General features: G+C 38.5%; 1 protein-coding gene and 1 long non-coding RNA gene across 13 annotated transcripts; both read left to right on the top strand.

Annotated features, from left to right (window-relative positions):
• The first annotated feature begins 11,941 nt into the window (after positions 1 to 11,941).
• LOC147483548 (uncharacterized) lies at positions 11,942 to 14,267 on the top strand. The gene is made up of 2 exons (XM_086576757.1): positions 11,942 to 12,853; positions 13,774 to 14,267. Exons 1-2 carry the CDS (start codon positions 12,580 to 12,582, stop codon positions 14,085 to 14,087), a joined length of 588 nt encoding a protein of 195 aa, XP_086432883.1. The 5' UTR covers positions 11,942 to 12,579; the 3' UTR covers positions 14,088 to 14,267.
• A 512-nt stretch (positions 14,268 to 14,779) lies between these two features.
• On the top strand, positions 14,780 to 22,714 carry LOC147483547 (uncharacterized). 12 transcript variants are annotated; one of them, XR_015204198.1, is made up of 11 exons: positions 14,780 to 15,493; positions 15,571 to 15,889; positions 17,007 to 17,090; positions 17,276 to 17,375; positions 17,464 to 17,551; positions 18,864 to 19,022; positions 19,571 to 19,825; positions 20,644 to 20,788; positions 21,668 to 21,741; positions 22,066 to 22,162; positions 22,353 to 22,714. It is a non-coding gene; the product is annotated as an uncharacterized LOC147483547 (long non-coding RNA). The 12 variants fall into 12 exon arrangements; XR_015204196.1 differs by having other exon boundaries at positions 22,066 to 22,192; XR_015204188.1 differs by lacking the exon at positions 22,066 to 22,162.
• The last annotated feature ends 3,242 nt before the right edge of the window (positions 22,715 to 25,956 follow it).

Genomic DNA, 25,956 nt, shown 5'->3' with positions numbered 1-25,956 from the left:
TCGCGAAATCCTGGAGGACCTCATCCGAGATGCATTAGTCCGGGACAAGGTCAATTAATTTTTATTTGAGATTCATGAAGGAGAGTGTGGAAACCATACCGAGGTCGCTCTTTGGCCCATAAAACGATCTCCCAAGGATACTTCGCCCCGAATGTAGATCGATGCCAAAACATATGTCCCTCGTGTGTAAAATGTCAAATATTTGGGTAATAACATCATTCATTGACCCGCGAATTGATCAACATCGCGAGCCCTTGGCCGCTCCACATGTGGGGCATGGACATTATGGGACCATTCATCCCTCGAAGAGCATCGGCTTCCGCTTTGTCCCGGCCGCCATCGACATTTTACTAAGTGGGTCGGCTAGCGGTTCCATTGGCACACGCCAAAGAGTCGCGGTCGGGAATTTCATTTGGACTCATATCATCACCGATTTGGCTTACCACAATAATAATGGTGATGACAATGGTTCAAAGCGGCAAAGCAATGAGAGTTCCTAGCTAAATGGAAGATCATTCATGCATTCTCCACCCCCATGCGCTCAAAGCAATGGCGGGCGGAGGCCGACAATAAAGCAATTTTAGAGAATTTGAAAAAAAATATTGAAAAGAACAAGACCCAATGGCCAAACCATTTCGAGAACATTTATGGGCTCACCGCGACTACTTCGCTCCAAAGACAGCGAATCACCATTCTCCTTATGTTATGGTACAGAAGCTGTTATCCTCACCGAGCTGACAATCACGACAACTCATTCTGAACTTGTCGAGTCAGGACATAATGACTCAGTACTAGCTCGAGAAGTCGATCTGCTGGAAGAACGACGCGACCTAGCAGCTATCAGAGTAGCATCTTACCAACAAATTCTAAAGCGGTCCTACAACAAACGAGTACATCCTCGATCTTTTCAACCTGGGGATCTAGTCTTGAAAAAGACCCAAGATGACTTTAAACTAGCACTAACGTGGGAAGGCCCCTACATAGTGGACCGCGTCGTTGGCAATGGAGCATACTGGATCAGAACCCAAGAGGGGAAATTATTACCACGACCTTGGAACACGTACTTGTTAAAAAAGTTCTATCAGTAGTATCAGCATGTTGTGTAATTATGTTCCCATTTGCTGTAAATTCAAGTGTAGGTAAATTAAGATTGTTATTATAAATCTACGGCATTTACTCACATCTCCAAGCCAAGCCACTCACACCGCAAGCACCATCAGTACATATGCAATGCAAACATCTCTAATAGCCTCTCCGAGTCTCGCATGTTGAGGACCTATACTCCTAGGATCAACTCCGCGAGATCGCTTCAGAGAGAAAGGCATGCCCTCAGGGGCTACATACGCCTCGGCCGAAAGCGTAACGCTCTCGGGAGCTTATGTGCTCATAGCCTCTCCAAGTCTCGCAAGTTGAGGACCTATACTCCTAGGATCAACTCGGGCGAGAACGCTTTCAGAGCAAAGACGCGGGGGCTCCATACGCTCTTCCAGCGTAACGCCTCGGGAGCTTACAGCTCAGAGCTTCTCCGAAGTCTCGCAAGTTGAGGACCTATACTCCTAGGATCAACTCGCGAGAACGCCTTCGGGCAAAGATGCCCTCGGGGCTACATACGCTCTCGGTGCGTAACGCCTCGAGGAGCTTACGACTCTTAGCCTCTCCAAGCCTCGCAAGTGAGGACCTATACTCCTAGGATCAACTCCGCGAGAACGCCGGGGAGCAACGCCCTCGGGGTATACATACGCCTACCGAAGCAAACGCCCTCGGGCTATACACGATCTCTGCGAACAGAACGCCCTAAGGGACTTACAGGGTCATGAGCCCCCTAAGTCTAAACTAATCGGGCACTTACATCTCCTAGATCGCTTTCCCGAGCAATACGACATTAAACATAACGCTTCACGAGAATACATCTCGAAGCAAGCCCCATAAACAGAGTAATAGCTACAAGCGGATCAAGCAAAAGATAATATTAAGCATGCATTTACCAAGAGCTCCACGATCAGCTCCACATAACCAGTTCTAGCCCACCGATCTGCTGGGTTTACCCAGAAAATCCAGATCGGGTAGGGGAACAAAAGGAAACAATTAACGAACTGCCACTTTCGTGGACACCAGTTCTCAACATCAACAAAGGCGAACTGCTCAGGCAAGCCTGACAACACATCTCTAATGTTTAACCCTCATAAGGGAGAAGGACAGACACAACTAACTATCAAATAAACCTAGTTGTTATCAAGACAAAGAAGAGACATCACCATCAAGGAGCCGCAACCACGTGTTTATCCCGGGGGCAAAGATCGGTCGAAGAACGCGTGCCCACGGCCCGTAGAACAACGCCGCGATACAGATCCCTCGAGCCCGATCGCCTTCTTTAGCTGACAATATTTCTCATCCAGCTTGGCATACTCATTACAGGCCGTGGTATACGCACTTTGAGCTTTACGGGCAACCCCCTGACATCGCTTGGCGTACTCAATGACTTCTACTACCTCCATTTGCAGCTCAGCCATTGCCACAACCAATTTCGCGTTCTCATCAGCAGCAGCACGGTACTTCTTCGTCATCGCATCCAACTTCTTCTTGTCAGCCCCCCATACAGCTCGCAGACATCCCAGCTCGACTCGGGAGTTGGCGTCAGTATCGACATGTTGAACAGCGTTCTTCAGCTTGTCATACCCAGCCAAAAGCTAGAAGTATAAGATAAGAATAAGAATCACTTAAGAAGCACAGTGGCAAAGCTGATGGATAAGCACTCACCAAACAACTAGCCATGTCCATGGTCCCCAGCAGCGTCTCCATATCTTCATCCTCGACCTCAGCTTTGTCCCCGTCTAACACGATCCCCTTCAGAAGACTAGTCGCTATGGGTGCCGAGTGGAAGCTGCAATCAGAACGCTTTATAGCACGCTTCTCCCCCGTTTTCCCCAACGTAGTGGTGAATTCGCTTCCCCACGCCCCCGACAATGCGGGGTTTAACTCTCACCAACGATGTCACGACCTTGCCCCAGGTCGTCGCTTTCATCAACAGCCCGACGGGTGCCTTCTGCTCCCTGAGGCGACCTGAACACAACGCCGCCAGTCGAGCGACCTGATCTCCTAAATCGCTTGCTTTTCTTGGCCCCCGACGCCACAGCTTTTCTTTTGCCACGATCCCCATGCACATGAGGACGGAACTCCATCTCCTCCATTAACAGAGGGGAACTCTTTCTTAAACTCCCTTCTCCCCTAACGTACGGGAAGCACCTGGCCATAAGAGAAGCTAAACACAGAAAGCAAAAAGAAGATGGTTAGAGAGATCAGTGACCGTCTTCATAATTCAAAAGAAGAAAGGAGAAACATACCTGAGTGAACGAGAAAGAAAAGTGAAGCAAACACAAGAGGGAAGAGAAGCAACGACAGCGGGAAGAACAAACAGAGCAAATGTCGTTGCTCTCCCAGGACCATGCATATTTATGCCCACGAAACGTCTCTTTCCAAGGCAAACCATTATGGCATCGAGACGCCAAACGCCAGCCCACCTGGCAGCCATCATTTCATATCTCACAACCGCTCATATCCGCACAAGTGCCAAGCACGCACTATAGCTGAGGCGACCATAGCTTACGCGTAACGTTAGTCCGTCCGTAACCATCTCAATCGAGAACATTTAAATCAACTAACATGCAAGGCGGATCAACAAAGGCACAGTCGCACAACCTATGTCACTCTTAACAACCACCAACGAGCAAACACAAATTCATACAATGCAAGGAGGCATACATTACGCAAGGATAATAAATCAAAGTTAGCAACATGCTCTTCACACAAGAAAACTAGCGAACTAACGACCATAGTTCAACCTTAGTTCGCCGACTAACTAAGCTGCTGAGAGTACTCAGGAAATCCAACATAGCTAGCCGCTAGTTATCATATAAAAACAAAAAAAAACGAGCTGTCCAGGTCAACCCAGGAAACCAGCTCTATTGTTTACGGCCAGAGGCCAATTACAACCGCAAACACCAACACACTTTCACACAACATCATCAAGATTTTCTACAAGAGCGACATTCCACTCTGGGGCAGAGCTCGGATCACCAGTAGAAGCCACAACTGCCTCGACAGCGACTACATTTAGCTCGCCCGGACCCACGGCCGATCACTCACCACACCGGTAGTGGGGAAGACACGATGGATGAGACTAGCATCATCGGGTAGTCGCGCCGGCGTTCTCCCGGTTCCGCGATTCCCGGCCTCCCTCGCAGTCGCCCAATTTCCTTTCCAGGTTCCTCCACCTCAAAGACGGATGGCAAGATAGGCCTCTTTCGCCTGCAGTGTGGAAGTCTTGCATCGTTCAGCATAGGTGTTCGCTGCGACTAGCTGGCCCCTCAACGCCTCCACCTCATGCTTCAGTCCGAGCGACTCGTTCACTGCAGAGGTCTTCCAGAGTCAAGGCAGCTGGGGGCTTGGTAAGATCCAGCTCTTTCTTTCTCGACCGCTGTTGCCACGGCTCGCGAAAATCTAATGCTCGTCCTTCAGAGACTCGACCTCCGTCTTCTCCAGTTCAACGATCTAGGCAGCCGTCTTCAATTTCGGTACCCCAAAGAATCACGGCGAGCCACGTAATATTATAACGGTGTTAAACAACAACCTACAAGATACCAAACAAAGACAGATCGTAGCATAAGCGTTATTTACCGCATATATCGCCTTTATCCATCCCTACCGGGTTATTTTCGAAGCTCCTTCGAATCTAGGTCTTTCCTATCGCCGTCCAACGTCATCCCTTCAAGCAAGCAAAAGCGTTTATCGGGCGGACTTGTAGCTCTGATCCGACCTCCTCACAGGCGTTTTTACCATCACTTCATCCACACAGGGTTGCTCCGGTTCACCGTTCCTACAAACTGGATTGACCTTTGCCAAAGACCTTTCACCACGCCCTTCCCTTCATCTTGTTTGAGCCTCTTCAATGACCTCGAGGAGGAACAACCTCCGTGTTTCTCCTCCCCGTAACGCGCTAAAGTCAGGCATTGGCCTCGCCCTCGAGCTGCAAGCCGCTCTCCCCCCAGTACGTCCCTCACCACCAGCTCCAGAACCACCCCCAAGAATGGTCACCCCGACCCGAGCGACCTTAGCAGCATCGCCAAAGATCGCCGCCTCTCTTTGGCGACTCCTCGCGGGGATCTCAAAGATGCTATCATCCAGGTCGTAGGGAGCGTCCTCCTCACCTCTCCCCAACCCAACTCCAGACGACCCAGCACCACCAGTAGGTCGCTTCGGCCCAGCACGACCTCGGTCTCTATCTTCCCTGGTCACCAAGTCACTCTTATGCTTGTCCATGGCAGCCTCCTTGACACTTTGTTTGTTTTTTACTTCGAAGCTCTCGCGCTACCGCTTTTCTCTCGACGATGGCGGGCCCCCTTTCCTCAAAGAAATGCGCGATCCCGGCAATTTCGCTTGTTTTCACCGACTCAACTCAAGACGAACATCTCGATCTCGACGATCGGGTTTCTTCCAAAGCGAGATCTGGCGACAAAAAAAAGTAAAGACGTTAATACAAAGTTCACCCAACGGAGAATCAAAACACCCAAGTACAGGCGGACACCCACCGGTGAAGTCACATTTTCATTATTATCCACACTGAACCCCCTAGCACAGAAGTTCCCAACCAGCATCAACGGTCTTTTATCCCAAGACTCGTTACTCACACCGATCATAACACTCGAAAGTGTAGGTCGCATTTGCAAGCTAAAGTTATACGATCGGGACCGCTTTAACAAGTAGTGCTCGATCACATCATCGACCTCTATTTGGTATTCACCACTTGCATTTAACAGGTCGAACACCTTAAACAAGCGCCAAGTGTTACCCACAAACTGAACAGGCGCCTTGCCATAGCGGTTCCGATACTGGCAGACCAACTTCGAAAAAGGGATTGTCATGTGCGCTCTCAGCTGCCCCTCACAGATTATAACCCCATAGTTCGGAGGGGTATACAGATCGCTAAAGACCCGTCGCGCATCGATCGGCTCGTGGATCTCCGTGATCGCCATACTACGGTTATATTTGTACCTCTCCCCGGTGGGGAATGCCACCAACGCACGGCGATCTGCAGCTCTAGGGGGTAACCCGCTAGACGACGACCCCTCACCGCGACCTGAAGTGCTGGGGGCAGCAACCACAGACGCAGATCGAGCATCATCTTCCCCACTTTTAGCCCTATCAACACCACCATTACCATCATCACCCTCACTCACCCTACAAACCGAATCGTCTTCATCTTCCTCATCTTCCCAACCAAGAGAAACTTCGCGAACCTCATCAGATCGCGTGTCGTCTGAGTCAGACATCTCTCTTTTATCTCTTACAGACTTAACAAATACTGACTAGCTGAGCGTCCTAACAAGCTCTAAACCAAAGACTAAGCACGACGCGAGAAACAGGAGTTCAACAATGGCAGAAAACTAACCTGAAGGATGTTGCTCTCGTGAAGTGGTCTCTACAAGGCGAAGCAGCAAAATGACTCTTCAAAGACCGAGCGAAATCTTTAAACCACCGCCCCTCCAATTTCCAAGGTGTCATGATTACAACCTTGCCCTAGCCACACACGATTTCCAACCAACTGTCCTATCTTTTCAAATCCCAAAAAAATGGGACGACATGTTTCCTCTGCAACTGCTCAGATCTTCTCACGTGCCCCCCACGTGTCAACCATCTGCGCCCACCAGCTCACTCGTTGGCACAAGCCATTTTCCACAGATCGTTGGTTTTCTCCACATGGCATGCTCCACACGCGCTAGCGTCTTCTCTCGACAAAGTCGCTTCCGACCTCTTCCAGGAGAGTAGGGCGCGTGGTAGGGAGTGATATTCTCTATCCAGCACGTGCCCCGCATGGTGGATATAACGCATCAACCTTTGGACACAGGTCGCACCTGCGAGCTAGGAGAACGCTCCAGACATTTCGCAGTATCACGCGAACTACGCTAGGAAGCGACTCAGACACCCCTTCCAGAAGCAATCATGAATAAAGGTACACTTGCACAGATCCTGACCACTGCCGCAAGCTACTTGTACAGACTGTCACTCCACATCATCACAGTAAACCTATGAGGAAAGTTTCCACATGCTCTCCTGATCTCCACCCCTCGTTTGTAACACCCTTTACACGTGGTGGGCAAGGATACACTCTCAACATCTATAAATACATCTCCTATGAACTACGCCAGACCTGATTCTGCTCTCCCAAAAAAAACCCAGAGCAAGATACATAGGCAGTTCGCTCCCTAGACGAACTCGGTCCATCCAACAACCCTTTCCAGTCCCCTAATTGACTGTGTGTAAGGGAAAGCTAAACCACACCTTTACAAAGACTATTTAGATGCTTTTGAAGTTGGATTTATCAGGGAAGCAGGTCAACATTTTTTGCCGTTTTTTAGTCTTCATTGATCTTGACTAAGCGATCGGGTTACTTCTTGGTTAAATGAAATTATGATCTCATCTCCATATGCGGGATAGAGAAATAAATCATAACGAAAGTGCTCTACACTTCTTTGTTTATAGGAGAAAGTTTTCAACAAGTATTATAGTGTTTTGGCCTCCAAATTATGTAGTCATGACAAGAACCACAAATTCACGTTACAGTGTATCGATTTCTTTTTATTTCTTTATTTGATGACTATTGAATTAGTATGGAAGTGTTTGTGGAAGGACAAATAATGATAATATGGTTTCCATAATACTTTGTATTAACACCTGAATGTTTCACTGATTCATTCGAATGTTTGGGCATACCTGATTACTTGTAAACTGTGAGAAGATGGTTTAGTTTGTTCTATAGTTCTACTTCTACATTGCGGTGTCTCAGACTCCTGCTCAACTGTGAAAAGATGTTGTACAGTGTCTCAGATTCGTCAAATTCAATTTTGACTTGCAAAAGAATGTATCTGGTAAAAAAGCTTTTATAATGAGATGAATTCTAATATTTCCTCCCAATCCTCATTTTTATATGTATTTTTATATACAAAAGAATGTATAATGTAGTTGTTTCTTTCTTGTTGGTGAGTTAGTGGGTGTATGGTGAAGGGCTAGAGGAGGTTGCCATAGGTTATTTTATGTAGTTTTGGATTCTGAACAAACTCAAAACATGATTTTTAGGATATTGACAAATTTGTAAAAAAAAATCTTGGGGTCTACCCAACATAAAATAGGGGTCGAAAGTACTTTAATTCATGGCCCAAAATAGGATATGATATGCCCGGATATATCTTTAATTAATTCGGATATCGATATTTCGATATATATCCACCTAATATTAAACCCCTTTTTCCGAGATATATCGAAATTTCGATATGAAAGTTTATATCGCCGATATAATCGATATTTCCGAGATAATCGATATATATCAGTTGACTTTTTGACCAATTATTAATAACTTAATATTGAAATTTCCGAAATTTCCGATATATCCGAGATATATCGGCGAGATATCCGATATTTTAGAAACTTTGGCCTGGTCACCAAAAAAACCGAGATATCCGATATATCCGATATATCTCGGTTTTTGGGTACACCGATATATTAACCGATATCGAAATTTTGGGCCTTGCTTTAATTAATTACGCGCTTTCATCACAGCGTCACTACCCGCATAACTACAAAATACAAACTGGAAGATATTATTGTGGCTCACAAAATTAAAAACTGGAAGATTCTCCTAATACAATATATTCATCTGCCCACGATATGGTGATTTTATGGTTCTTGCTGCTGTCTGATCCCTACATCCATGATCCATCATCCAAATATCCAATCCTAAAGTACGGCACCTTGCCATTGGTGATTTTTGGAGAGTATTATGTTCACTTAGATGTAAAGTAACACATCATTATGTACTTAACACAACATAACGGTCATATAACTCGCTAGTGAAACTGTGTAACATGCTTAGATTCATTCTCATGCTGTTGAAAAATCTTAACTATTAAAAAAAGAGTATGTCTTCAGTGCAGGTCGTATGGTGCAGGTCGTATGGTGCGCAGGTCATATGGGCTTTTGGATCAGTACTTTTGTATTGCAATACACACGCACCCCTGTATATGAGTGGCCCAGATGTGATGGCACACCATACATTATGCACACCATAGATTTAGCCTTAAAAAAAAGGGTAAATGAAATAATCGGATGTTGAATTTAAGATTAAGACAGAATAGCCCCGTTGACATGGTCTCTACGAAAAGCAAACGGTTTGTTACGTTTATATTCTTTCATTCTTTTTCTTTTTTTCTCTGGCCAATACTCTCTCCCACTTCTCTCTCTTTGTCATCAGTGCTCTCTCACACCCCTCTAATCTTGCGAGTTACTGAAAGGATTATGGACGTATCATTGTTCGGTGGCGTTATCGATCATAATCGGGTATCCAATATAATGTCTTAATTCCTTGTTTATGTTGTTTCTATGTTCGTTTTCAGAATAAATTTCTACAATAATAATGAAGATTAAAAATGCTAAGGAAAAATAGCCCTCAACTAGGTAGAATGAGACGAATTTAAAAACACCACATAATGTCGTACAAGTGAGATCCAATGTCTTACTATGATCATATTTAGTTCAGTTAAACGTGTCATTTAACATTACTACATAATGTCGTACATGTGAGATACAATGTCTTATTGTGATCATATTTTTATTTTAGTTAAACGTGTATTTTCAGGTTATCCAAATACGAATTATTTGAGAATAAAAACCAACTTTTGGTGAAAAAGTCATGTAGAGATAGGAACATTTGATGAGTACTAGATTATTGAAAAAAGACATAAAGCAGTAGTGACAATAATAGAATCATTTTTTATTGGACTAAATATAAATATAGATATTTTGATATATGAAATGTAATAAAATAGAAGATAAATCAAACAAGGGAGACAAACAATAGAGATGAAAACCATATTAAGCGTGTATTTTCAGATTATCCAAATACGAATTTAACAACACCACATAATATCGTACAAGTGAGCTACAATGTCTTAATATGATAATAGTTAGTTTAATTAAACATGTTATTTAACAACACCACATAATGTCCTACAAGTGAGCTATAATGTCTTACTATGATCATATTTAGTTCAATTAAACGTGTCATTTAACAACACCATATAATATCGTACATGTGAAATATAATATTTTACTATGATCATATTTAGTTCAGTTAAATATGTATTTTTAGATTATCCAAATACGAATGTTACATCACTATATAATATCTAATATCGTACATATGAGATACAATGTATTTATATATCGTAGAAGAGTATTAGGATATTTCATACTATCATTACGTACAGGGGTGTTCATGGATCGGTTCTTATCGGTTTCGGTTCTGGGTCTATTTTTAGCAGTTTCTATCTGGTTCGGTTTTTTCGGGTTTTTTTTTTTATATTTTGAAAACCCAGACCCATACACATTAATTAAGTCGGTTCCGGTTCTGATTTTGGTTCCTTATCGGGTTATACATTTTTATTGCTAAAATTATTATTTTTAGTTATATAACCGATATAAAAGTTTATTTCTGGCGACTATAACGCTTTGTCATCGATATTTTTGTCCTCTCATAAGAAGTAATGGTAATAAATTCAATAATAATATTTGAAAGTTATCTAAAATTTTTAAATACATTCTCATACATTATAATGCATGTGTATATTTTAAATCGAACATATATATATTATACTATCGTGTCGTCATATATAGAATAAATATCAAATGTACCACAATTGTTAGTTAGTATTGCACGTATTAGTTATCTAATATATATACATGTAATATATCAAGTAATGCATTATCGCTCATGCATTAGTTAATATAGGCGGTGCATTAGTTAATTCATAGTATCGACTATATCGTGTAGACATAAACACGTAAACATTATTATTAATATTTATAATACACATATTTAATGTAATATTATAAAAATGCATTTAATAATATACATTTACTATTATGCTAAATGTTATATATATTTAGTATAATTTTACACCTAATAAATGTAGACTATATGTAATAATAATGTTTGGGTTTGTCTTTATTTAGTATAATATAATACTAAATTTTATATATCAAAATCAAACTAATTGGTTCCGATTTTAGTTTGGATATCCATTGATTTTTTACTATTTGGTTTTAACGGGTTTGGTTATTTAGCGGGTCGATTTTTGAAGATCTATTTTAAATGAGTTTAATATTTTAAAACCTATAACCACTATATATGGTTCCGGTTTGGATTTGGATAACTGGATACCCATCACACCCCTAATTACGTAGGGCCAGATCTAAAAATAGAATAAATTTTTTCTGCTATTATTCCTGTTATAATTTTAAAATCAACCTCCTGTTAATAAATTTACTAAAAAAAAAAAAAAAAAAAAAACTAACCCCTATTGTCCAGCACAAAAAATAACTTTCAAAATCAATTCTGATTGGTGTATTATATTAAAATAATAAATTAAATTTTCTTTCATCTCTCTCCTCTCTCCTCACCACCCAATCACAGCTGACTTCTGACGTGTGTTTTTGTGCTGAATCGTCTGTGACAGCCTAAAAAAAATTAAGGTCTGAAAGGTTCCTCGAATCTCGTAGATCTGTTCCAAAGGGGTTACCAATCACTACTTTTGAGGCGCCCGTCACGACTCACGAGTTGTCTTTTCCTAAAATTTGTTGCGATAATTACTCGCTTTCCATCGCGGCGTGCCAACCCGCATAACCACAAGATACAGACTGGAAGATATTATTGTGGCATTGTGGGTCACAAAATTTAAAACTGAAAGATTCCCTTCCTTCCCAGTTGCAAATTTTAAAATAGAAATATGAATTTTGTGGGCCACGATGACGTAAGCAGCAATTAACCAGCCCAGCTTACCTCTACGTGTCAATTTATGAGTGTGTGTATATATCCATATTAACTATAACTCCTCTCACAAACCAGGCCTCTCAGTTTCTTGATAAAAAAAACAGAAAAGAAAAACAAAGCCTCTCAATTTCATCTCTCTGTTGCTTCAACTAATTGCCCTCTTTTGGATCTGGATCCCTTTTCCAATTGCAATTGAGAGAGGCAACTGAGAAATGCAATTTGGGATATTTTTTCTAATTCCGTTGAGATCAGTAGGTTTGGAAGATAGGCAATTGTGTTATGCTCTTTGGAATTTATCAAGTTTTCATGGTATATGTGTGCGCAAGTTGTACGAGAACTCCAAGGATTGGGATTCAATTTCAATTTGACTTCATTTGGCTGTTTTTAGAGATCTAAAAGTGTTGCTGTTTTACATGGGCCTAAAAAGTGTGGTGCTTTATATGGGCGTGGAGTTGATTCAGACCCAAACCTAACTTAGACCCGTGGTCTAGTATGAAGTTGGGTGGTCCGATACTAGCACGGCGGGGGGTTATCGGGGGAACCGATATATCGCCTGGAAATATCGGGCCTCCGTTTTTTATGGGCCTGGAGTCACAAACCCGAAATTTAGCTCCGATTCACTGCTATAAAGTCTTTTTTTTTTTTTTTTGGTTTTTTATGAACCCTACTATTCAACCTTAACTCAACTAATCTCAGCCGCAATGGAGAAAGAGATGGTGATGTCTCTGCTCGGTCCAGCGAATGTTAGGGTTAGGATGACGACTGAAGTTTATGATACCAAGGAGTCTAACCCACTTAAAGATTATCCTATACTTTCAGAGCTGGATTTACTTGGAAAAGACGTAGAAAATGTATGCAAATGGGGTTCAGTGGCTGTTCAATGTATGCAAATGGGGTTAAGAAAGACCACGCCTGAGCCAATGACTCTCCATCGTGCTAACCTTCCCCCACCATCTACTGTTGCATCTGGATCTGGTAACTATGAACTTATTAAACGTTTTTTTTTTTTAAATTGTTTTGTTTATATTTATTGCAGCATATTTGTAACTTTTAACTAAAACGATTGTGTTTGTTGAGTTCATATTAGTTTGATCATCTTGACAATAGTGAACATTATCTTTTTTTTTTTTATCAGCAAAACAATATTTTATATTAATAATAATGAAAATGTAGTGTGAGAGATTCATACTACTAGAAGTACATATAAATGCTACCCCTCAATCACATACTCCCGTCTAAAAATGAGGTCTTCCAATTTCAAACCTCTAACACTATGTAAGAAAGACACCCATGCCCACATAAGTGTTTTACATTTTACACAATAAGCTGTTGGACATCCCTAGACTCGTTGTCGAAAGTTCGATGATTGCGTTCCAATCATATGGACCATGTAACTGCGTGAGCTATAACCTTTGCCAATATCCGACCGGTAGTGGAGATTTTACCATCTGGCTTGCAGTTGAACTGCCCCCATCAGACCTTGTGATGCGTCACCACGACACTTGAGAGAATGCATGAAATAATCCCATATTATTTGTGTAATTTCACAATCCATGAACAATAGTGAACATTATCTAGTTATGTATTGGTTTTGTTCATTGTAGATCTGCTTGGTTTTATTCGTGATTTTATATTGATTGCTGTTTTATATACTTGTTTTGCTGGGTGCAACATGTTTGTAACTAACTATTAAATAAAACAATTGTTTGTTGAACTGATGATAGTTTGATCATCTTGATAATAGTGGACATCATCTAGATATGTATTAGTTTTGTTCATGGTAGATTTGGTTGGTTTTATTCGTGGTTCTATATTGATTACAGTTATATGTACATGTTTCGCTTTGCTGGGTTTTTTGTGGTAGTTAATGAAATTTATTATGTTTTATTTCTTAGAGTATCACTTGAAGCAGAGGGTGTTGACTATGCTCACATCAATTACTGGAGTTGGAAGTCCAGCAATTGACTTGGTGTCTGCTGAGCTTTCGTCGGAGGTCATGGGGTCTGGAAATGTTTCGAAGCTATTTGAGTTGCTCCTTTACCGTTTTGGTGGTCAGTTCATAACTTTCGTGACAGAAGGCATTTTTCGGGAGCTAGCTCAGAAGTTGCCCAACTGCCATGCTACTAGCTCGGTTTTGCGTCTTATGTTTGAAGTTTTGAAAGAAAAAGAAAAGGTGGAGACGAAACGGTTTAATGGGTACAACTTCTGATAGACTTGTATTTGGTATGTTTAATCTCATTAGTTGTATTTCTGTTGAGAATTTTGTGAAGTTGCTGACTGTAGTACTAATGACTATTCATATTGGTTGGTTGACTGTAGTACTTATGAGGATCATTTAAGTGAAGTTGGTTGACTGTAGTACTAATGAGTAATGACCATTTATACTCGATGGGTAAATGATTTTTTTTTTTTTTTTTTTTTTTTTTTTTTTAGTCTTATTTTTTCTCTAAGACTGGCAAATACAAATTTTGTCACCATTCGCCACTATGTGACAATTGTAATTTGTGGCAAATTTAAATTTGCCACTTAAACAACCATTTGTTGTTATTTGATTGTCCAAATTAGCTGTGGTAAATATTTCATTTATTTTTTTATTTTTTGTGCTTTTAATATATTTAAGATTTAAAATTTATAGCCACTCTCCTGACTTCACCAAATTCAAATCTCATTCAAATCTCATGGGCGTTGTGGATGAAGTCAAACAATGGTGCTGTAATCCACTTCAGGGGGATATAATGCAAGCAGTGCAGCAAATATATTGAAACCAGCTGTCGCTAGAGATGAATTTAAGGTAAATTTTACCGCACCAAATAGCCGCAAACCATTGCTTATATTCATCCTAAAACTTTATCAATGCAAATGGATTCCTGTCAATACCTTTACCAGTATAATTGATTCTATTAATCTCTATTAGTAAAATACACCATAATTAATCTGGCATTTTAAATTAGACCAGCCTTTTTTCTACCACCTAATACCCCTAATTTAATACAAAAAAATATTATTCAATGTCTTTAAAAAGGACTATTTCGTCATTTAATTTTGTATTTCCATTTATACCCTTCAATTACAACATACAGACAAAGGAGTTTTATGTAAATTAAGGGCAAAACCCAAATCCACGCCTCTATATTGACATGTACGCGGTTTTTGCCACTTAACTACCATTAATACCCACTTCAATTACCATTAATACCCACTTAACTATCATTAATACTGAGTTCTTCCAACTTCCTCTCATTTCTTCATGGGCAGGTAGGCCTTTTTGTTTCCAAACACAAATCCGGATACCCTTGACACTCTGTTCCTCTGGCTGGGTTTCTTCTGGCAATCAGAGATAGATTTTTTAAGTTGTCGATTTCAGTCGCGTTTCTATTTTACATAATTTGAAAGATTAAGTGAAAAAACAAGAGATAAGATAGAGAAAAAGCACCTCTTTGATCGCAGCCGGCATTGCTTTGCTTGCTTCCACTTCAGAGCTAGGTATAAGAGAATAAGCTGGCGGTTAGCTTACCTTTTTCCTTGGAGAGCTGGAGACAGACATACTTTCTTTTAGCCGAAACAAATCACTTACCATAGCAGATCCTTGAGGCCCCAGTAGTATATTCTCTTTCTGTAAGTAATTTAATCAACCCCAACTCTAATTAATTCATTTTTAATTCACTAATTTAACGTTTTATTTGTGTTTATAGGATTTGAAATAGGCAATTCTTAAAGGATAGGGATTTGGAATTCATATCAGTATCATATGAATTTGATATTGAGGTTGATAATAAGGTTATGCCATTTATGTTTTTAGAAGATGTGAGTCGATGAAAATTTATGGATTTGCCCATATTTAGAAGTGAGAACGGATTGGTGGAGAGAGATATATTTGGGTGAAAAAGAGGTTGGCCCTGTTTTGGCTCCTCTTTAATCGGCTGGAGATATGGAATTCTCATGATATCCATGACTTCGTGTTAACGATCCATGCTGATGGAACAGCGCCCCAAACCAATAAGAGAAAGAAAGGTAACAAACGATATTCAACTTTTTTAAGATGCTACTAATTAAGTCCTCCATCTTTAGAATTCCCGGCCAGCGGTGATTATTTGCCATTGATTTTTAAGGTGTTTTTATTTGTGTTTTGATTGTTAATTGCCGTTTTGTATTAAATCCACCCATCAGAATTCTTTGTTCAACTTTTGGGTTTATTTTTTTTATTCTACAACTCCGATCCTTCCATGATATCTCTCTTTGTTGATGGCACATTGGTTCCAATTTTCATTTTGTTACAACTCTTTTATTTACAAAGGAGCAAGTGAGCAACCAAAGCATTATTTTAAGTTTAGTATTAAAAGCTTAAGATCATGTTTTTACACTTGTGTGCCTAATTACTAACATGGTGATGTAAGGAGTTGTAGATTCTAAAAAATACACTAAACAAGTACTAGCAATGTCTTGATTTCAATTTTTCCAGTTGTATGTGTTTGTTGACCAAATGAAATTGCAATCTAATATGAGGTACTTTTTCTTTCATTCATAGTAGGGTTATTTTGTTCTTACACAAGCCACACGCAACTTGATTAAGTACAATCAAAGTTGTTGTTTATATTACCAAATGATGGTGTTGACTAACTTATAGTGTGAAGTACTTATATGGCTTTATGGGGCGCAAACTATTGAGAGAGAATGGGTGTATTGGTTCAGAGCGTACATAATGCCCCTGGCAGGGGGCAGTAGCAGTATCATTGTTTATTTATTTTGTTTTTGATAAAGTAGTAGCAACGGGTTTGTCTGGCTTCGTACCCTACAAGAGAGGAGCGTAACCAGCCCAAACATGATCATTCTCCTCCCACGCCCATGTGATCCCTCCCCTCCTACCATAAAAGTAGCACCTGTTGTTGCGTGTATGAATAGGTATTGCATTCCATGGGAATGCTACGGACTTGAAAGTACTACATGTTGTGTTGCTCACAATAGCTGCTGTGCACATGCATATCCCGTCTGTAACCTTGAAGTTGGGACTTACCAAAGAGTATATGATTACACATTCTTACTCTCTTAAAACTATCTACGATATAGTACTATGAGTTTTCAATTTTGCCACTTGGAATGGATCAAAATAAGATTTAGTAATTGCTTGTAGGTTTGACAATATTTGCTGGAGGAAAATCCAAATGACTATTAATTCAGGATTTCGATTGAGTTAGGATGAAAGTAATATCTCAAGGTATGTGCAATTAGGTTTCGTTGTATAACAAAATTCACATGAAATTCTATGATTGATGGAGACATTCATATCTCGATTTTTTATTTTGGATGCAACTCCATATTTGACGTAAAGTATTTAGTGTGTAACTTTATTCTACTGTAAACAAATTTATTTGCAATTTTTTGAGTTAATTTCGGTTTCAGTAATACCATTGAAGGTTGTTGATTCTCATTTTATTGGGAGAGCCGAAGCTATGAGAACACATCGCGCAAGGACGAAGAGAGATGGTATGCATCTTTTAAGGTAACAAGATCATTCGTTAATCCTATAATAGATTGAAATTTGTTTGCATTTTTTTTAGTTAATTTTGGTTTCGGTAATACTATTGAAGGGGTTGATGTTTCTCATTTTATTTGGAAAGCCGAAGTTATGAGAACATAACACGCAAGGACGAAGAGAGATGGTATACAACTTTTAAGGTAACATGATCATTCATTAATCCAGTTAATCCAATAATAGATTGATTAGTGTTGGTTTCTCTTGAGAATATTAACACCAGCCTACAAACACAAGTAGATCAATTTTATGAGTGGGTGTGAGCAATCTCACACGGAGCAAAGTTTCTTTTTTATATATAGCAAATTACTCAAAATGAATTACATTTATAATTGGCATCATATTATCCAAACGTACAACTCAAAATATTACCATATATAAGATTTAATATTGGTTAACCAGCATGGCTTGACATTGTTCAATACTTTGGTTTGTTATTGGGTAATAAGTGCAAAAAATGCCAAATTTGTTATGGTTCTATTCATTGTCTTACCTAATGCTAGAATATATTAGTTTTGCTACCACTTAACCCGTTACGTCTCTCCATCATACAACTTTGCAAATACTTGACAAATATTAGTTTGGCTTACACTTATTGTAAAAATGAACAAATATTAGCTTTGTGACAGATATTAGCTTCTGATTCCTGGATGGTCATGCTACAACCTCATGTGACATCTAATAATGAGGCCCAAATAATGAAGCTAAAAACATGTGCATTCGAACTGTTTGTCTTGAAAATTGGTGTATACATTCATCACATTGTGTTCTATTCACCTACAGTGAGACCACTTGTTGACTCTTTATAACCGTCTTGATAAAGTAAGTTTGTATATATCCTTAGGTAATAATGATCATAAAGCTGACATTGATATAAAGAATATTTGCGTGACTTGAAAAAATAGATAAGACATCAGCTATTATTGTGCTTTTGGCCGTGGTCATGGAGGTTTTGGTGGCCATGATGGATGTGTTTTACTGTTATCTAAGATTTTTTTTTTTGAATGCAAGTATAGATAGGCATACTAGCTAAGGCAACCATCCTTTTCTTTTCTTTGTGCAGTTTTGTCATCCATAGTTTTAGTTTGATATTTTTTTTCAGCTCTTTTGATGATGGTAGTTTAAAGACATCTTAAATCTTATAAATGGGGTTCGGTCATACATTATAAGTTGTTATAACTATTATTTATTTCAATGAAGTCCACCAAGATATTTGGGAATGAATGGTTATGCATGTGGTTCACCAGTCCATGTTATTATTTTCTTTTGGCAACGCTGGTCGAAACTGCCTTAGTAATATATGCCACATGTCTACCATAGTGTTTTTGTGATCTGCCATGCTGCTAGCACTGATGTACACTATACATACAGTATAATAGTGCTAATTGTTTATTGTTCCACTTATTTAATTTGCTAATCCACTAATTATCTCTCTTCCTTTCTATACTTTTTAAGTGTTAGTGAACAATACTAGCTTCAAACATGTGGATGAAAATATGAGCATACTGCTAGAGTTTATTGTTGTAACCCTCTTCGCGATCTTCACAAGTCAAGAACATTGGACAACTATCTCCAAGGCCATTGACAAACTCATACCTAAGACCATCAATGAAGGTTCAATTCCTTTACCTTTTTAATACATGATAATTAGTTCCTTTCATTTTATTCTTCATATATTCTTTCCAGTGACTTCCAAAGTACAAGTACTTTCATTTTATTCACTTTATGTGACTTCAAAACAAGTATTCGCATATTTGGAATCGAGACACAATTAAGATACAATAAACATTTTTCCCCCTAAAGATAGTTTACCTTTGCGAAGAATCGACCCAATAAGCCCCGTGAGACGTGAGTACATCAATTCTTAAGAGTTTGATGCTAGCAGTCTCATTTTGGTTCATATTAGCAATTATTCATTTTCATCTATATATCTGATGTTTCTTCTGAATTTGCTTACCATGATTACATACATTTCATTTCATAACTTTGTATAATTTGTTTTACTTAGCTTGGTTGAGCAAATTTGAGTTTTGGGTTTCTTTTCTAATTTATAGTTTTCTTGGTTACCATCCACGCACAGATCTTTTTTGGTTGAACGGTTAACATTTTAGAATTGTTGATTAGTTTTCATTGTACTTTATTGTGGAATATACTGAACTTAGAGAACTATGGGCTTGAGCAATGGCTGCAACTCTGCAAGACCGGCAACAACTAGAACATGAGCAAGATGGCCATGTATAGTGGCAGCACTTCGGGGTCCACTTAAAATAGGAGCAAGGTAGACAAGTACAGTGGCAGCACACTCGAGTATGCTTAGAGTAAGAGCAGGATAGCCATGTATAGTAGGAGCATGCTCGACAAGAACTAGAACAATTATGGATCGCCGTGAACGCCTCTCCTTTAAGCAAAACACAAAGGTATTTTCCTCTTGGTTGAAGCTATGTTGGAGTTAGACCAACTTTAAAACTATGTTGGAGTTAGACCGACTTGGTTGAAGTTTTGATAGTTCACATAATGTAGCTAGCTGTAAAAAACCCTTTAGCATAGCTCACTTTATATCGAATCTAAACACAATACTATGCTTACTAAATTATTGTATTTCTAAGAAATAGTCAGACACCTATTCCTATTAATTATGTGAATTATAATTGGTTCTCATTCATGTATATAAAGCTTTGTTTAATAATTTATTGGCCAAGAAACTTTTTGAAGAGAGCTATCTTTTTACACATTTTGAACATACGGAGTTTAAACATTAGACATTATTTATGCGAAGTTTGTATTAATAAATGGAATGTGATTGTTGCAAGCCAACAACAATAATTCTTTTTCTGTAGTATGAGCTTAAAAGGACTACATTTACATGTGTAAGGCATACAAAAGGTTAGTTAATGGTTTGCATGATGCAAGTTAGGTTTCTGTATCCATCATGGTTGAATACCATCACTATCCAGTGTTAGTTGATGCATGCAGTTACTATGGCTACTATTAAACCAGCAACCAAGCAAATAGTTCAAATCCCTTTGATTGACGTAAGTAGTGTTCTAGCACATTTTCTCCTTTATCACTCTCTTGGCTCATATGCTTTTGTGAGTATAATCTATAGGTTATGGATATATCTTAATTCAATAATTCGTTTTAAAGTTACTGATTTGTGTAAATCTATTGATTTTTTATATTTAAATCTATTATGTATATGATGGGAATGCAAGTCTGACAAGAAATTTGTCACTAGGTCGTGGTGGTAGCAGTAGAGGACGAAGGCAGAGAAGGGGCGAGGATGTGATGCATCCACTGAAGGTTAGCTTGGAGGAGCTTTACAATGGGACATCCAAGAAGCTATCACTCTCACGAAATGTCATCTGCTCCAAGTGCAAAGGGTGAGTCCACGGCTCCACGCTTATGGTTTTGTGTTGTTATGGATATCGTAGTGAGTTGCACAAATGTGATTGTGGTGAATTGCATTACATATTTTTTGTAGGGCTTCGATAATGTATATTATTACAATAGTTAAGATTCTACGACTATCGCTCCATGTACTTTCAAGACGATAGCTTATTTATGTCTAGGGGTTTAGGCTAGCCCACGAAAATACAAATAATGACGCATATGGATATATAAGTTCATAGAATAGGATATGGACGCACGCTTAGAAGTGTTGTTGGTGATGTTATTTTTAGCTTGTAGTGGATATCACTGCTCAATCTTTGTTTTTGCATATGTGAATTGTGGATCTTTAATTCTTTGTAGTGGCTAGGAATTTGTTAGCGGGGAACGTTTTATGAATGGGGTATCTTTTTAATTTTCCCCTCTTTTAAATTGGGTATAAGTTTTAGATTAGATGATTTTTGCTTAAATTATGTAATGGGTGATGCAACTGCACAGTAGAGTAGCTAGGGAATGAGTAGTTTTCAAGAGTGAATTATTAATCTCCTGGATTAGTAATTGTTTAGCACCTGTTGATACAAATATGTTATTACATTTTCTTGCTCACCAAAAATCTATGAAGGTATGAATAGCATGAGTAAGGATGGTTGAAAAGTCTGTAAACATATGTGAATAATTGGCGAGATCGCAGTAACCAAAACAATATTAGTAACCATATATAGTTGAATAGTTGATAGTGATGCTCCAAAAGTGAAAGCTCATTGCCTACTGTTTCTTGCTAGCTAGATATTGCTTTAGGTCTTATCCTTGAAGGCTTTTTTCTGGAATTGAGATGATGGGGCAGTTGTGTCATTAGTTATTAGTTGTTGCAGATTTCGTCATACTCCCATCGAAGTGGAATGACACCGTTACTTGCTTCATGTTTAGCCATAGTACTCCATCGAAGGTATTTTTTATATACTATTTTTCCATTCTTCAATCTTGCCTGTCGAGAATTAACTTTGATGCCATCATCTCCTTGCTTCATTTTCTTCCTTAACTTTTGAGATATTTTTTCGAGCGATACTATTTTACGTAGATCCTAGATTATGAAGCAATGACAAAAAAATATCAACACTTCTAACTTTTTAGATTTTTTATCGTTGATTCGTTCTCCTTAGTAATTTTTCTTTATGATATTTGTCACTTCCTTTTCCATTGATGTTCATCAACATAGCGGAAAAGAATAAACTGTATATATGGATCAGATAAAACTTTTAGCATGCTGCAGGAAGCTTATACTATCAACTCACATTACAAAGCTTCAAATAGCTCAATGTGGAGTTGTGCATTATTTTATGTGGGAGCTCTAAGTTCATTATGCTAAGGTGATAAGGACATAACAACTGAAATCTGGAGTACGTGCTGTAAAAATGTGCTCCATATTACTGTTGTTTGATAAAAATGTTTATATACAATTATCAATGACACACTTTTCAACTTTTATAATTTTGTAACTTTTGCACTGTTACAAAGAGAAGTTATATTAATTTATTGTTCTGTTTCTGTCCTTTTCAGGCAGACCTCAACGCTTATCACAAGGAACTCCGAGGGGCTAATCTCCAATTTTGTCAGTATAATTCACCCCTTGCAAAGTGGTTCCTGTGCTTATATTTGAAACGATTTCTACATTAAAGTAGCAATTTAACTTGTGGCAACAACTACCTTGGCAAGAGCTGAATTTGGTGGTTGAGTGTATGGGAAAGGCTAAAGTAGACCTTATTTGAACATATTCATTATATGCAGAGTTTGGTTAGTTTTTTCCCAAGGCATTGGCTATATTGAAATAGTAGATTAAACTTACCGAATAAATTTTAATTGGAAATAACATATTGATATTTATATTAGTTACTAATACTAAGTTTGGCTTTGGCGTGATACATACTAGCATTGGTACTTCTATGACAATAAACATGCTTCTACCATCAACGACTACATTTTTTGCTTCTCACCCCCAAGACGTCATTATTGCATTAGATTTATACTGTTCGCATACAAGAGGTGTCATTCTATTAATCAAGATTGTCAACACTAATGCCATAAAACTTATCTTATAGACTGTGCTGACACTCTATCATGCAGAATAAAATTGAATTGAAACGCCAATTCCGTTCAGATAAGCATGGAATTCAGAGTTTCTATTAGTAAAGTACACTATAATTAACCTGACCTTTTAAATGAAACCAACCTTTTATCTACCACTAAATACCCTTGATTAGATATTAAAATAAAATATTCAATGCCTTTAAAAAGGACTATTCTGTCATTTTGATTTTTATTTCCATTTATACCCTTAAGTTATAACACACTCACAAAGGACTTTCGTGTAAATTCAGGTTGAAAACCAAATGCACGCACTATATGAATTGTACGCCTATATTTATTAGTCATAAATTAAGACTTAAATTACCATAAATATACTAATCCTATCCCTTTTCGTCTCCCTCTCAATCTCTACGTATCCCTCCCAAAAACCAACAAAAAAATCCAATTCTTCAAAACAGTCCCAATTCTTCATCAAGAACAAAAAAAAAACAATTTTATTATATATAAATCCCATTCATGGTCATCATCAATGTCTTCATCACCTTCTACTTCCATGAATTCTAAGACGCATAGAAGACTTCCAAGTTCTCTGTCGGCGTCATCTTTTGACTATAGGGAGATTATGAAGAACCAACCTTGGGATCACCAACTTCAACTCTTTGCTTCAAACAATGTTAGTATAAAATCAAGTGGTGGCTTCAAAGGTTGTTACTCTATGGTGATCATTAAAAATGCTTTCTCCTCAATGATTGGTGGTCATGGATCTAATGGGCATCGCCAAGGTCTTTGCATAGAGATTTTGTTTCTGTTTAATTATGATCTTCTCTCTAATATCTTTGTGAGGGTCCCCGATTTTTCATGAAATGTATAATTATGGTGCGGTAGTAGCTCAACTACCGAAAAAAGCTAGGCAAAAATATTGTGAGACCGTGCGTATGGTAGTGAATCTTGTGATTCTATAAAGCGAAATAATGTTTGTCCAATCTTCACATTATTTTGGTTGTCTTTCTTTGATCGATCTTCTTTGGATTTTGTCATTCAAACAAAATATTTGTATATGTAAAAGGTAACCACGGACTTTATGCAGAGAGAGTCAACAATTGTAGCTTACTTAATTTGGGAGAATGATATGATAAACTATTTAGATACACCGTGTATAATGACAACTCGGATTGAGCAATGGAAGGTTGCTCACAAGGTAACATCGGGGAACTTTCGACTCTTTAGGATGCTTTTGGTCGGGTTGCTCACATATTTTTCGACTAAAAGATCTGAACTTTCCGACTCTGCATGCATGGAGAGTCGGAAAGTTCGAGATCTTTAGTCGAGAAAATATTGAGCAACCTAAAGCATCCTAAATATTATTAACTCTGAGCGTATGTTTACAATCAGTTCTCTTTGCTTTCATTTGTTCGGGATCTTTTAGGAAATCCGTCGACCCATTGTACCACGGTGGCGGTTCGACCCTCTAGGATTGGTGATGATCCACGAGGCTTTTCTTGAATTGAAGGTAAAGGAGCTTAAGAATGGGAGATTAGCTATGTTCTCGTGTTTGAATTTTTTTGTTCAAGCAATTGTGGCTGGGAAGGGTTGAGAAGATAACTAATACTATATAATTGATTCTTGGGCCTCATGGTCATAGGGGTGTTGTCGGGGCTCTTGCTTCGAATCTTAAGGTAACCATTATTTCTCCGCCATATTGTTTTTATGTTCTTTGATGTGAGAGTTGAGATTTTTTGCGTGATTGTTATGTGGGATACTCCATTTTTTTTGTCGATTCTATATGTCGGTTGGGTGTTTTAGGGATTAATTAGATTATGTGTTTGAAGTATATTTGTTAATTTGAGTGGTTTGATTTTTACAAATTTTGGATTCAATATACGCATAAAGTAATTGTTACATGATTCACAATTACACACTACATTATATTTTTATTATTTCTTGCTTTTATGAATTTATGGCTGCCATTCATAAAGTCCGGCCATCCATATCTTCACAAAAATATGGAGCGGTACTTCCATTAACTTTACGATCTGCGTACTATAAAATTCAGCATAGTATTAGCTGATGAGACTTGGTGGGTTCACATATTCAAAGATGAAATCAAGCATTATGATAACGGTGTGTGGGAATTGAATAGCCATTTACCGTATTTGAGCCCCAATGCGCCAAGTGTTAGACAATGACTCTTAACACTTAGTCTTCATTGCATTGAGAATGTACCTAGACTCCTAGAGAGTAGATACGATCGTCGATCTTAGGCCCAAATTAAGTATTTTCTTTTCTTCCCCACTGAATGCGTGTCTCCCTTGCTATAATAAGAACTTACCATGGGACAAGGAAACTCCATTGATTTATAGATAAATAACCAAGTTCGATTGCGGTTGTGATAGCCTTTCCATCTTATGGTCTTAAACATATCAATTTAATTTGCATTTAATAAGTTCCACTTGCCCGGTACTCACCGTTCTATGTTCTTGCTCTTTCTACAGTCTATTTTTTGTTTCTACTTTAGTTTTCTGATCATCTCAACACGGAGTAAAACCATGCTCTGTTTAGTCCTCTAAACCGACATTGCATTACCTTTCGGCTTTCCCGGTGATTTTTTAGTTTTTTTTTTTTTTTTTTTTTTTTGGCTTTTGGATGCTACCTTTTTCGTATGAGGCCGAGCTAATCTTAGAATTGTAAGTTCTACATACTTGCTTTGGGGAATTAGCTCCTACAGTTTTAAGCTCCCATCGAACTGATCCATCTTGCTTGGGAGGTCTTCATTACGGCCATTGTCTTTGTCTTCTAAATTTATTTTTATTCAAGTAATGCGAGGAAGCTTCGATTGAAGAAGCCAAGCCAAATCTTTAAGCGTCAAATTCTGCGTCATTGGCCAAAGACTCTTATTAATTGTCTCAAATCATTCCACCGGGGAAAACAAAGTTAGGATGCTTAGCTACTTAAAATTGTTACGCTCTTCATGTATTCATATTGGTTTTCTGGATTATAATTTTGTTACTTTGCAATCTATCTTGCTTTCGGCAAATAAATAACCTTTGATTTCCTATACTTTTACTGTTTTTGCGGT

The sequence above is a fragment of the Coptis chinensis genome, chromosome 8 (genome assembly GCF_015680905.1).
Source record: "Coptis chinensis isolate HL-2020 chromosome 8, ASM1568090v1, whole genome shotgun sequence".
Taxonomy (NCBI): domain Eukaryota; kingdom Viridiplantae; phylum Streptophyta; class Magnoliopsida; order Ranunculales; family Ranunculaceae; genus Coptis; species Coptis chinensis.
The sequence above is the reverse complement of the archived record's forward strand: the minus strand, read 5'-3'. Positions and strand labels throughout refer to the sequence as shown.